This window comes from Xenia sp. Carnegie-2017, unplaced genomic scaffold (assembly GCF_021976095.1).
Source record: "Xenia sp. Carnegie-2017 unplaced genomic scaffold, XeniaSp_v1 HiC_scaffold_25, whole genome shotgun sequence".
NCBI classification, from domain to species: Eukaryota; Metazoa; Cnidaria; class Anthozoa; order Malacalcyonacea; family Xeniidae; genus Xenia; species Xenia sp. Carnegie-2017.
The window spans coordinates 6,159,806-6,173,790 of record NW_025813488.1 but is presented as its reverse complement, the minus strand read 5'-3'; the positions used below and the strand labels follow the sequence as shown (position 1 = coordinate 6,173,790).

The window sequence follows — 13,985 nt, the reverse complement described above, 5'->3', positions numbered from 1 at the left end:
AGACACGTCGCTAGTTCGTACAGCAGTCGTTACGTTTTGGTCGTGTGGAAAGTGCGTCATTTCAATGGTTATTTGATTTCTTTTTATTTTATCAATATTATTAAGCTGATTTCAACTATGCAATAAATTTATTTATGAGTGTAAATTATCGTAATTATGAGCTGATAGCAGTCATGCTTGAAGAGCTCATCCAGGATATACTATAAAAAATCTATCAGACAACAGTGTACGATCCTGATAAGATCAATCTCTTATATTGACATGTACACGAAAACCCCTCAGTTTCAGTGGTTTAAGATTCAAATTTTGTCTTGTTTGCATCACGCAAACCAAGTTTGTTCTTTCAATCACTTTACATAGCCTCTTAACACTTTCATAAGGATTGCAAATGGATGGTGATTTACGAACGAAGAACTGACTGGACGTTAGAGTAACCGTCAGGGTTCAACTATAAAGCTCAAGTCTTATCAAATATACAAGCCTAGCAAGTGTGGATGTTACTGTTTCATGAATTTCACCCAACTGTTATATCTATGTATCAATTTTGGTGAAATTAGGGCAAATAGCTGGCGTCGGTAGTAAAACACAGAAGAAATAAAAATTGTCATTGGATGATCTAAAAGGTATAACATATTTCATTATAGATTTTCACTTAGGTTTGCTCAGAGGATTGACAAAGTTCCTGCCACCTTTTACGATTCTTTCGTAAATGCTCTGTCAAAACCTTTTTCACGGACAACTTTTTGTCCGAGTTATCAGGCATCGGCTTTTTCAACGAGTCTTCTTGGATTTTGTTACTAAGTGTCCTATTGCTCTCGCTTAACTTCATCCCTCTAAATTGCCTCAAGCGATCCAAAACGTCACCGCAAAGATCAAGAGACGGCGCTAATATTATGTTGATAAAACCTAATGAAAAAATATTATGATAACATCCACGACTTTTTAAATCAAATGTTTTCGATCAAATCTATCCCCACTTATCTACTTGTTCCAATCACTATTCTGATCACAAAAACATCATTGCTCACAACAAGAGGGGGAAAGTTATAACGAAAGGGGCGCAAACGGATGAGCAATGACATGTAATCATCAAGATATTCCTACTTAATCTCCTTCTCAATTACGTCATAAACAACCTGGGACAACAACCTTGGGTAATTTATAAGGTAATTTGCCTCCCAACTTAAAAAATCTTAAGTATTGTAGCTCATTCTTTATTCCTAGTTTACAGTTAGCTCGAAGTATAGATGCCTTGAAACTTTACTTACTGACTTGGCTCTCTGGTATAACCGTTGTTTTTCTATCACAAAGTGGAGACAAAGGTAGACCAAGATTTTTCTCAATATCACCTTGCTCAAAAAACTCCTCCATTACTCTATCAGCCCATTTCTTGTGTACTGACCATTCTTTTGCTGGATGACCAATGTCAGCACAGTGGAGAACAAACGGCATGCATTTTGTTGGGTCGAATGAACTTCTATGTGAAATCGAAAAAGAACGTGTTTGCGCATGGAAGAACCTTCTGCTTACACTTGAGCACACAACGCCCGTTTAAAAATACCTAAAGCTTAACATGATTGCACATAAATTCATCTTTGCATTCTCTGCCTTTTTAACCATAAGGTTTCTTTATTTATTGATGTTAATCCTAAACATTGTCACACCACTTCACTAATTTCTTATGAATTCTTACATGTTGTTGTTAACTAAACGTGCTTTGACTGTTTTCAATTCCTCAAAATGTTTGGACATGTCTGTTCCCAAAACCATTTCAATGACCAGTGACCGAAACTCGCTAAATAAAGCAATTTTTAATTGGCACAAGAGATTTTATGAAATATCTTTAAAGGATTTTCTTTCACATCACCTATAGTCTCCAGAGTTAAGGTTGACCAAAATGTTGATTTCTTCCTTAAAATTTAACACACAATTTTACTTTTTATCAACGAATTGTAAAAACATAAAAGACATACTTTAAGTAGAGTATCAAAGACTGTTGCACTTACCGTATTAAGAAGACCGAACGCCGCACTGATATGATGATTTTCCTGTACGGATCTATCGTTGTACATCATAGCCAATTCCGATCTGTCAATGATAAATATATAGTTTTTAAAAATCCTTCTCCAACAGCATTTTACTGTTCGGAAAGCTGAGCTCCCTTTTCACTAAAGCTGAGCTTTTTTTATCCAAAGATATATGTCTTCCCCTTTCCCTATAAAGCTGAGTCTTTTTATCCAAAGATATAGCTATGTCTTCCCCTCTCCCTATAAAGCTGAGTTATTTTATCCAAAGATATAGCTATGTCTTCCCCTCTCCCTATAAAGCTGAGTTATTTTATCCAAAGATATAGCTACGTCTTCCCTCTCCAACATAGCGTGTTTTTATGTTCTTTTACAAAACCGATTAAACAGCTATGTTGGCTATTTATCTATAGCATATGATTAAAGACAAAGCAATGGTTTGACATGGTTCAGAATTTTCCTTCAGGCCACGAAAAACATGCATTACACTAACGGAATAGAAAAAATATATAATAAAGCTTTAAATTACATGAAATAATTTAAAAATGGTCTTTTGAATACCTCGTGTTTATATGATACAAGTTCGTTTTTCCCGTGTGTTCATAATCATGGATCATAGCGGCGAACAAAAATGCAAATATTTGTAAGTCAGAGAAAGCAGCCTAAGCCAAAAAGGTTAAATTTATTCATTAAGTCTTGCATCAGTATTCATTACCAATCTAATGGAATTGTTATACTAATAAATACTAATTTGCATAAAACATAAGCAAACTATGTGAGCCCTTCTAAAGGTGTGACAGAAATCATCTCTAATTCTCTGTTTTGCGTTTTCAAAAGCAACTGTTCTTGTTTTGACTATGCAATCTAGCATTTAATGTTTCTCTAAGTTGATGGAAAGTGTATCTCTTCATAGTTGCCTGTTGTAAGAATTTATCGATGACAGTAATGACTATTGTATTATAACCTACCGCCGCATCTAGTTTCATCAACATGAAATGCACTGTCTGCAAAACCTCAGCTGCGTGGCAATGATTGTGATATGCGTTTGGATACTTCTGATATCCATCCTGGACTACGTGAAGAAAATGATCCAACATTGACCATGGAATCTGCAATTAAATCAACATAAATCATCATGCATATGATTGGACAAAGAAAAGAAAACTATCAAATGACCATAGAATCTGCAAGTAAATCAACATAAATCATCATGCATATGATTGGACAAAGAAAAGAAAACTATCAAATAATGACCATAGAATCTGCAAGTAAATCAACATGAATCCTCATGCCAAATTTTATTGGAAAACAATACAATGTTTATACGCTTAAAACTCTTACGTTGAACTTCTCGAGGATTGAGAATTTGCTAAATATTTCCAAAGCGACGAATCTTAAAGCTTGACGTTCACTAACTTCATCGATTTCCAGCACATCACATGTCCAATTGTCGACAGTCTACATGTAAGGATGAAATACAGGTATGAAAGCTATTCAATAAACGCACTCGTGACGCGGCCTAATCATTTCATTCTGTTCGTCATGTTGTATAGAAAAATGATGGAAAAATGGAGAATTATTATTAAATAGTTTAAGACGGCGAAATCTATTTGAAATTGACTAAAAAATGAGGTTGTATTTCAAGTGCATGAGCAATACAATGAATGAGCAAAAGTTAAGTGCATAAGAAGCCCACAAGTTTTTATACCGCTATGTAAATTTCAGAGCATTATCATCATTCATTTCTATAACTTAAAAATCTATTATTTTCACACTAATTAACCGCAGAAAATTTACATAGCAGGACTAAATTTGCGGGCTGGCTGCGCCAGTGATAAGATCTCTCTCGATGAAAACACTTTTGACTTAGGATTTATGATGACCCGTCTCGTTAAGAATGTTCCACATCAAATTAATAGTTGCTGATACGAAAGTCCTGATTTTCGGGGTACAGAAAGACAACCGGAACATAAATTTTTTTAAATTTGCCAAGTTTCGTTATTTTTTTACATTCTTACTTGAAGTAATTGCTCTACATCAGATGGTAATCGTATTCCGCAGACATCTTTGTACATTCTACCATTTATAAAAAAAAAATTCTGGTTATAAGAAAGCATATTTTATGAAAGGGCTGAATGACTCGAGGTTTTATAAAAGTTTTGTTATAAAAAAAAGTCTGTCTCTCTTGCACATACTTTTCGACATATAAACTACATCTGACGGCAGATATAACTTGTTTGAACTTGAAGTGATTTCGAGTAAGACTCTTTGAAATGTGGAATTGAGTTGTAAATGTTGCTGTCAGCCATTTTTGCACTTCTTTTGGAATGAAGTCTCCACATTCTGAATTTTCTTTTTGGTGGGCTATGGAGGGCTGTCGTCCCGTAAGAAACCTATGACGAAATAAACATATTTTAATACGTACATGGTTTATGATACTTGACATGAGAATCAAAAAACGCTACGTTGTGTAAAATCTAAATCTAAGATACAGAAAAATTAATGAAATTAGAAATCTCTGAGGGATGATGTAAATTACAAACAAAGCATACGAAATTGTAAGAGTAAGTTATAAAATGAAATGTACAAGAGAAAAAACTGGTGAGAATTCAGAATTAATATAGATACGAATGCCGGTATTTGATTTAAGATATACCTAACACAAAAATTGCACAATGCATAAAGGAGTATTATAGTAAATATAGTCGTAGAAATAAGTAAAAAGAGAAAGGATTCGTTGTATAAGATTTAATATTTGAGATAAGAAGACCGGCTTTAAGGTGACATAACATCTTGCCTCTCCTCCTCTGACGCCGACATTGAATCCATAATAATCGATACAGAAGTCAACTGCGAATGCAAATCGTCCATATCAGGATAGATTCCTTTTTCTATAGACTTCAACGTTCTCCGCAGCCTAAAGGGTCCAATAGTTTTTACTTGAAGATTACGTCGTTGAACAAATATAGCGGTACTTAAACATATTTTGAATGAGACTGCAAGTTGAACGGGTTATCTTTGAGCAACAATCTTGGTGTAATTGTCGGCAAATATAAAGTACCCACAACCCTTTAAAATAAGTGTTTGAACTCTTAAGTGTCCACACCCCTGAAATTGCAATGAAAAAATAGATAATGAATTTTGTCGTGCCATTTTTTCCCTAACAATGAACTTTTACGATTCAATTCATGGACAATTGTGGCCTATCAAGTTGTGAAAAACTTCAATTGTCCATATGAACCAATTTCATTAACTTTCATTCCAACGCAAACATAAACAAATATTTTGGTTAAGGTTAATGAAAAAATTACACTGTAGCTAAATTATTTCAGTTGCTTCACGTGAGCTTATACCGGCTAGGAGTTAAGTTCCGCTATAAATAGTTGTCCTATGGTCCAAGCACAGATTTCGCATCGATTAAACTTTGCAAACTCCACAAAAATAGCCTTAAGGATCCCTATCATAAAAAAATAAGAAGCGTCTTTTATACCTTTCTGCTACAATTACAGCAGACATAGTTTCTGTATCGTCTTCTATTTCATTATGAATTGGCTCTCCATTGTTAGTTGAATCTTGACTCTCCTGGCGAATGTTTTTTGCCTTAGCCTTATACTTGTGATCTGGAAGACAAAAAACATCATATATTCTAAAGTTTGCATCGATTCTTGTTCACAAGAATGTTCAATGAGCATACATTTGCTAAATGCCTTGGTAGCTTCTAGTGAAATTTTATTAATTGATAGGAAAAACATTTGCACCGCATGTTTTTAATTATGTATGAACGCCTCATTTACACTTTGCAGTCAATGATCATCGACAAATTTTGTTTAGTCAAAAGAGGGACTTTTGTGTAAAGAATATATAAGGTTACGCAGCGCACGAATATTAGAAAAAATTTTGAATAGTGGACAGGCAGGCAAAGACTGTGCATCTCCTTCGAAGCCCAAAACCTTTCATGAATAGCTGATATCTATACAAGAGTTTATTTTTATGTCAAAGTAAACTTTACAATTGCTGATTGACGTAGATAATGAATTTGTTTTTACTTGTGACCTTCATTCGATCATGATAAAACTAAAAATGTTTGAAAAATGCGTTAAGACCATATTTTTCTTCGCTATTGTTGTTGCATACGACGCAGAGCGAGAGACCCTTACACAAGTGATTACACAAAACTTTTAAGAAAACACAAAGAAAGAGTCAATCAATTGCTCATAAATGCACCTAAATAAAAAAAATAATAAAACGCCTGCGTTGATAAACCAAAGGAAATTCGAGCATGAAAACATCTATATTGTACAATCAGTCATGTCAGCACTTAATCTACTCGACATGTTGTTGTATCATATATTTTGTTTATATCTATACCTTGTCGAAGCATTTTTCTTTTTGGTTTCATTGTTGTTTTATTTGTCTCCTCGCGGAATGGCTTTATCGAGTTGCCCATTTTGCCAAGATTAACAACAACATGCACTTAGGAATGACAAAACGACAGGCAGTTCACAGAAAAATATTTTAACTATATTTTTCGAATTCAAAACAAAATGCATTTGTTGTGAAGATTTCCCTTGAAGTAATTGATGACTTCTTCATTGGCCGCATCAACTTCCAAAACATGGATGAAAATAGCAATAAAAATGAAACAGCTTGGCAAAAATCGGCGTTTCTATTGCTAAATCTATTTGCGTTTCTATGGCTATTCAACAAGAGCAACTGTGTTCAAGTAGACTTGCTTTTAGTTGCAAATTACGTCCAATGCACATCTATTTATCATGCCGCATCCGAGCCATTGTAATAACAACACTCACCCAACTTACAAAGCTAGCTTAAAACTAGGAGTTCCGTACCCTCGGGAAAATGCACACAATAGAAAATGCATTCCCCAGAACATTTCAATTTTCAAATTTCATCCAACTGATGATTTAGCAACAATCTGCACGACTACACAGATAATAATATTCAGCCAAAACATGCCACAGCAGCAAACATCTGCTAAACTTCTCGGAGCTCGCCAATTAGATTTGAAATCATTGAAAAATTTTAGACTACACCTGCTCTTTGGCATAAAATGATAAAACGCCGTAACGCAAAGTATTTATTGAAAATCACTAAATATTTTTCTACGTTTCAATAAGGAGTCTATATCAATAGGTGTAATTATTACACATCATAACCTTAATAAAGTCTCAGATCAATGGCAACATTGTAATTAAAAAATATGCTCCTGCACGTATATATGTCTATAAAACTTTGTCCTGATTACGTCATTGGTTATTGCCATTAGGTATTGTATATGTTGTATTTTCATAATACTGGCAACACTTTTTCCCTGAATTGTCTGTGCTGCTCATACTTATTAACGAGATTGCAATGTTTTTAATACTACGTGATGTACAAACGTGATAATTTGCTTAGCAATGTTCACTTTGTTCATTTGTTGTAGTTTAAGTAATAAAAATTTAATGAATGAATGATTTCATTTGAAATATCTTTCTACTTTTCTTTTATGATCTGGTGCATAAAGAGACCTCTTGATTTCCTACAAAGTTGATTCTCAGACTCACTGAATAGTTCCAGCAATATATTGTTTGCGACGCCAGTTAAAGTAAGACTTTCTAAACTTTCTATTGGTTTCCATGCAGCTGTGCTAATTACAAAACTCACGGTATATTTGTGCACGTAAAACTTGCAAATATTGGAGTGTGGATAGGTATGTAGCCTAAATTCTGGATAAACGGGTGAATTTTTCCAATTTTTTGCTTCATTTTAAGCAGTGGCAAATCACGAACAAGTTAAAATATTTTGAAAGTTGGTTCCTTGGGCGTGGATTATCAGAGACTACAATGCAACTTAGCCTGAATGTCACGAAAGGACAACTACAAATGTAGCACGATTGTGGCGTAATTTCACATCCTCAAATTTATCTCACCCTTAAATATCCCCCACAACACGTTGATATCTAAATTACAATCTACGCCTCCCTCTAATACACGCCCTCTCTATGGTTTCAAATTCCTCTCAAGAAAATCTTTAGCTAGACACAAATGTGTATAATGTCTATTTAACGGATACACAATTTGCTTTCGTAAAATACTGTGTCTTTCTCATATCCTCATTAACTTGTTTTAAGATAGCCCTTTTACACTTTTAAATCATTTATAAAGTTACACCGCGTTAAATTATTTTGAAATGCTTATAAATACCTCCTCAGATAATCTAAGTATGAGAAAAACACCTTAATATAAGGAAACAGTTCTCTATTTTTGAATTCAGCTATTATAGTGAGTACAAGACTGAAATAAAAGCAGCAAAATAATGTTTCTAGAATAAAAAAAACTTTGAATGTGAAAGTATGAACAACATTTGCATGCATGACAACATTAGCAGGAAAGTTTAAAAAATGAAAAATATTTGATACCATGTGCACAGAAAAGAAAATACAAATGTTGTATTCATGATGATCATGCTTTTAAATAATATAAAAACTTTCTTCTATCGCATGGCAGATGACATAACGGCGTGAAATTTATCCCTCAGCAACGAATATATATTTCATGAATACTTGCAAGTTAAGCCTTAGGAATAAATAGACAAGGGTGGTTGCCATTTTTTTCCTTTTCTATCATAGCATTTGTGCATGTTATGAATGTGTAAACAGACAGAATTCTGTATTCTGATGATGACAATGAATACTTATCTACAAGCTAACACGTTTATTTATCGACAATACATTGCATGTAATCAAATTTACCAGAACATTAAGTCGCTCTCTTACCTGAAAAGTTTCAGTAGCAAAATTAAATGAAATTCACAATGGTAGATATTTCGACGCCATGCAGACGTCGTTAGAGTCGAAACAGATGTGTATGCGAATGAAGGCAAACGTATGATATTAGAATTAATAGGAAACATCCAGCGAGTAATTACTGTCTTGCAAATTAAACCAGCCGCAGAAAACTGTGAAACAGGGGACATGTTTAACGGTCACTATACGTAAAATACAAAGAAAAAGTTTATGAGATTGAGTCATCTTGCAAGAAAAGTTTATATATCGTTACACGTTCACATGCAAAACAGTTGTAAATGTTTGTTTTAAAAGAAGTCTTAGAAAGGAAAAATTTCCATGCAGCTGTACATGCAAGAAAGTGATAAATTATAGCGTTAATATCTGCTGTAGCTACATTCTTTTATACATATGTATGAATAGTATAATTAGAATAGGGATGATATAAGAAGAAGGTCCATATGAGCTTAGTCAAGGGCAATGATGTTGGGTTAGCTCACAAGAAAAATCGACTTCAGCTGCTAAATTCTAAATTCCAAAGTTTATTGCTCTGGTAACATCGGAAATTGATGGACTTTACGAAGTTACTGTTATATGCAAATACAAATAAACTTTTGATATATAATGTTCATGATGAATTGCAGTTTGAAAAACATAGTTTGTTAATTCTTCTGGTTTATTTAGACCTGAATCACTCTTTTCAGGATTATTTTTTTTTCAAACATAAAATTACGAAATATTTACTTCTATAAAGTGCTGTGTGTCTTGAATGAAAATGTAATTAAAAATTCATCAAGTAAAAAAATGATTTATGTAAAATATCCTTGACAGGGACAAAACAATTCAAAGGGGTCAATAAATTCTACTGCTTCATAGATAAACAAAATCCCCCCCCCCCAAAAAAAACCAGCATTATGAAAGCCACTTTTAGTATATTAACAAACAAGATTTTGCGGCGAATAAAAAAGATAACATGTGCAAATATTTTTGAATCATAAATATTCGATTCCCAATTGCAACATTCAAGTTCTATTATTTATAAATAGATGTTTACTGTGGATTGACGCTTGTAACTCAAGACTTCTTGTTGTTGATGGTATTTTACAAATGTAATTTTTGAATGAAGTGAATGCAAGAATACTCTTTTTCATCTCTCTGAAGCACCATCAGGAATACTATAAAGGACAATGGAAGAAAGAACTTATCCAAAAAGAACAAACAAACAACAAAGCTGATAAAGAAAAAATGAAAGGACAGAAGCAAATGTTTGACTTTAAATTCAGCTATGATTTAACACACGTTCAGACTTCTGAATTACTTATGTCATGGAAGTAAACTTAAGCCATACATACTGTGTAAATAGCTACATTTCACATAATAGAAATGAGTAATGTTCATTACAGTAATGCTCACTACAAAATATTGGCAACTCTAGTTTTTTCACCATGGCAATCGAAAGCACAAAGTAAGTTGTAGCAACAAAAAAATTGGAATGCCAAGTCAAGTCTTCATGGCATATGTGGCATGTGCTATAAGGGAACCTTATAGGAAATAAGGTCTTAAAAAACGATGGTTTATAGGTTTAGATAGAAAACAAGGTTTAATAGAAGCAAAGTTTGTTATGAAACTTTTGCATTTATCAATACTATGATATATTTGTTTTTAATGAAGCGGTGTTAATGTAAATGGCTTGTAGGTAATGCAGGATTTATGTTGGTAATTTATTTAATACAAACAAATATCGCTTTGAGCACTGACTTAGTTTGCAAAAGCTTCACTTTCAACTTCTTCATCAATCAAAACTTTTGTACAAATGACAATGAATTAGTTTGCTAGAGCTCCATTTTGAACTTCTTCAACAATCAAAACTTGTGCACAAGTTATAAATATATCAGTGTTCTTATATCAGCCATGAAATTGGTATCTATATTTCATCATCACATGGTGATAACGGGTTTTTTGCTGCAATTCTGGCATCCAACTCAGATTGAAGTCTTAAGGTAAAATATATTTTAGCTTGTGCTGTGTTCTACTCTATCCTTTGATGTACAGATTTGTATGGAAAATAGTTATGTATTGTATAAATATGAGGCCCTCATAACAGTAACATGGGTAGTTCGTTATTCTGAGAACCAAGGGTTATATGTTCTATATGTAAAATATTTTTCTGGAATTCTTATCCATGCAAGGTCTGTGTAGACAGACAATCATGCGATGCAGCACAGTCATTTACGATCATTATATTCCCAAATTTTTCATCAATTTTCAGTTAAGAATCCTTTACCTTTTTAGAATAAGTTGTTCTCCCAATTTGCGAATAAAGTTTCATAACGTTACGAAGCCAAAATAACAGAAAATTTTTGTCCAAAATATTCACCTTATCCTTCTATAGTTGTGAGTCAAGAAAATTTTTCCGGTCAGAAAAGCGTAAAAATCAAAATATTTCAAAAACAATTATTCAGTAATACAAATCGTGGAAAAGTAGTCCCCCATATTGACTTGATTGATTGACTTCCGGCGTCAATTTTTACATTTATTTCATGGCAAATTACGTAATTTTTGTCTGAAGAATGATAAATGATGAATTCCAAATGAAAACATTCAAACTAACTTACATTCATGGAAACAATTTATAGTGAAGTTAGCTTATTATGTTTGAGCACAACGCATACTTGAGTTTGATTGGTTCTTGCAGCCTAAGGAATAAAAAATAGCTCTTTATTGAAATCAAGTCTTTGTTTGTGTGTGTGAAATCCAGGAGTGCGTAAAATTGAAAGCGAGATCCTGTATTGTATGCCTCCTAATTATAGAACAAACAGAACAGCGCATAATAAGGTGTTCAATGGAGAGTACTTTTTTGGGGTATACAATTAAAGAACATTTTATTAATGCTATTGTGAGCTGCTGTCGGCTTGGGAAAACGTTATTATTTGCATGGTTAATCCCAATTCAATTACATCACTGTTGTTGGCCACCTGGCCATATTAGCTACTTAGTTAGCCACTTTGAAGAAAATGGACAAAATAAAATCCTATTTAGAATTGCTCATTGCTCAATCGATATGCGTTAACACCAATTTTAGATGTAAATGGTGGTAGGAGGGAAATATACAGGATAAACAGAGTCCTGTAATGTAAATTTTAGAGCATTATCAATATTCATATGTTAAGAAATCTATTGTTTTCACAGTAAATGTGAACACAGAAAAATATAGCGCATGTACTTCACTGCATAAAAGCATTCCTCATTATAGTGACTCATATTATGCATGACTCGACATGACCATATAAATTTATTCATAATATAATTCCTTCGAGAGGGTAAAATTAATTCAACTTTGTGCTCGACGGTTAACATCATCCAAATTACTATCATTGCCATATCGATTAAAGCATTTAAAGAACTTTTTATATCCTGCTGACCATTTTGAATTGTAAATTTTGAGATTGTGAATAGGGAATACGTAATATTCTCTCTGAAAATAATAAAGCAGGACACTGAGGCAGGTACTGTAAACGTTGTGGTGCACGTGTGTCTTATATTCAAGTGAACGATGAACGTTTGAATAATTAATTATTTTACAAAACAACGAAGCGATTTTATAGTCTAGCCTAGAGTCTAGATGGCACCAAACCTTGTGTTTATGCGTTTGATTTTTATAGTATGGTTAAGTACAAGTTTTGTACATTTGGTACTGTTATTTTATATGCAGCGCCCAAATTATGTTTAAATTTTGCATATATGCTAACAAAGTCGTGAAAACTGACATGTTTTATGTTTTACTGGGGGTATTTGCCAACGACGATTTACTGAAATCCATACAAACCTATTTTAAAACAATTTTTGTTATAGTCATGGTATAATACCTATACAGTGCTATAGTCCTACTAGATCTATGATTTCGTCATTTGCTTGTGATCAAAAACACTTTTTAGCCTACCATTTTTTGTATTTATTTAAATCTGATTCTAAGAAAGCTACAATTACCTTTTCACTTCTTCACAGGAATATCGTTTTTTCAATTTTAGGTTTTAGCCAATCAGAGCTTAAAAAATCCTTATCCAATAACAGCATTGAACCAACTCACGTGACTCAAACAAGTAAAACTGGTAAAAACCACTTTTCCTTGTTCGGAAACAGAGGTTCAAGATTAGATGTGATAAACGCCCGTTTTGGAAAGGTAAGTTGATAAAATTTGTATGAATAATACGCAAATTCCGATAAATTTGACTACTGAAACATTATGTAGCCTTTGGTTAGTTATTACTTCACTTTTTAACCATTTTTGGGTTGTTTAAATCGTTCGGCAATTGATGTATGTCACTGTGTTTGCTTTGCACGCGGACTTCGCTGCCATAAAAATGAGAATTTACGATGTTTTTTTCATTTTTCAAAGTAATTTTTAAGGTTTATTTGCCTCGGTCGTTTTTTGTTAGTGTGTTGAACTTATCTAAGCAAAATTTTGTGAAACAGTTTGCTTTCAACTCGAATTTGCGAATCGAAATTTTTCCAGTTGCGTGCTTGTACAACGACATCATTTCTTTTAATACGACAAATAAAATATTTTTTGTGAAATCTTATAGGATAGCAAAGAGTGGGATAGTGACCGCAAACAATGTTTTTATGTTTAGGTAGTTTCTATTCGTAAAGACTGAACTTTTGAACGAAATTTTGAAGATGGTCAAGGAATATAAAAATGTAGATGTCTAACATAGTTTCATTTCGCGCCACTTTCTTCAACTTGATAATTAAAATTATTCCGGCAAAAGCCGATGTCAATCCGAAGAATTTTAAAGACCAATTCATTCATTATATTAACTTAACTGCATTACTGTATTTCAGAATAAAAAAACATTGACTTAGTTTAACTGATTTTTATTTTTCAAAAAGAACTCGTTCGTAAAATTTGGATCCTTTGCTTGACTTATAATTGCACCTTTAATGTATTATTTTGTTTACTTTTAGCGTAATATTTTACTGTTTATTGTTTAGTACAAGATCTAGTCTTCATTGTCATTTGACAATAGTAAAGAAATAAATCAATAACGTCCCTTTCAACGCAAATAACAGTATCTTCAAAATGAAACAGTACTCAAAAAAATCGATCAGAGAAAAGGTAATCAAAAATTACGGGAACATCCTGATTCGAGCATTAAAATTTTGGGGTTTAAAAGGTA

The 13,985-nt window shown here is 33.0% G+C and overlaps 1 protein-coding gene and 1 long non-coding RNA gene across 4 annotated transcripts; one reads left to right on the top strand and one right to left on the bottom strand.

Annotated features, from left to right (window-relative positions):
- Nucleotides 1-68: 68 nt before the first annotated feature.
- LOC124453184 (calcium/calmodulin-dependent 3',5'-cyclic nucleotide phosphodiesterase 1A-like) lies at nt 69-11,303 on the bottom strand. Of its 3 annotated transcripts, XM_047003943.1 has the most exons (14): nt 11,093-11,303; nt 8,800-9,011; nt 5,515-5,644; nt 4,822-4,941; nt 4,220-4,417; nt 4,043-4,100; nt 3,366-3,482; nt 2,993-3,133; nt 2,586-2,686; nt 2,007-2,088; nt 1,868-1,911; nt 1,694-1,795; nt 1,269-1,477; nt 69-906 (listed from the first exon to the last, which is right to left on the bottom strand). In XM_047003943.1, exons 3-14 carry the CDS (start codon nt 5,538-5,540, stop codon nt 653-655), a joined length of 1,452 nt encoding a protein of 483 aa, XP_046859899.1. In that variant the 5' UTR covers nt 5,541-5,644; nt 8,800-9,011; nt 11,093-11,303; the 3' UTR covers nt 69-652. The 3 variants fall into 3 exon arrangements, with proteins under 3 accessions (XP_046859899.1, XP_046859897.1, XP_046859898.1); XM_047003941.1 differs by lacking the exons at nt 8,800-9,011; nt 11,093-11,303 and adding an exon at nt 6,393-6,969; XM_047003942.1 differs by lacking the exons at nt 8,800-9,011; nt 11,093-11,303 and adding an exon at nt 5,719-5,803.
- On the top strand, nt 7,218-10,453 carry LOC124453186. Its single transcript, XR_006951014.1, has 3 exons — nt 7,218-7,308; nt 7,549-7,629; nt 9,855-10,453. It is a non-coding gene; the product is annotated as an uncharacterized LOC124453186 (long non-coding RNA).
- Nucleotides 11,304-13,985: the final 2,682 nt, after the last annotated feature.

Excerpts from the sequence above, each read along its gene's own strand:
- LOC124453184 (XM_047003941.1), bottom strand. The coding sequence starts at position 6,471 with ATGGGCAACTCGATAAAGCCATTCCGCGAGGAGACAAATAAAACAACA. Across the intron at positions 4,418-4,821 it reads TCGGCGTCAGAGGAGGAGAG|GTTTCTTACGGGACGACAGC; the intron begins GCAAGATGTTAT and ends ATTTCGTCATAG. Across the intron at positions 2,089-2,585 it reads TTGTATCATATAAACACGAG|ATCGGAATTGGCTATGATGT; the intron begins GTATTCAAAAGA and ends TATCATTGACAG.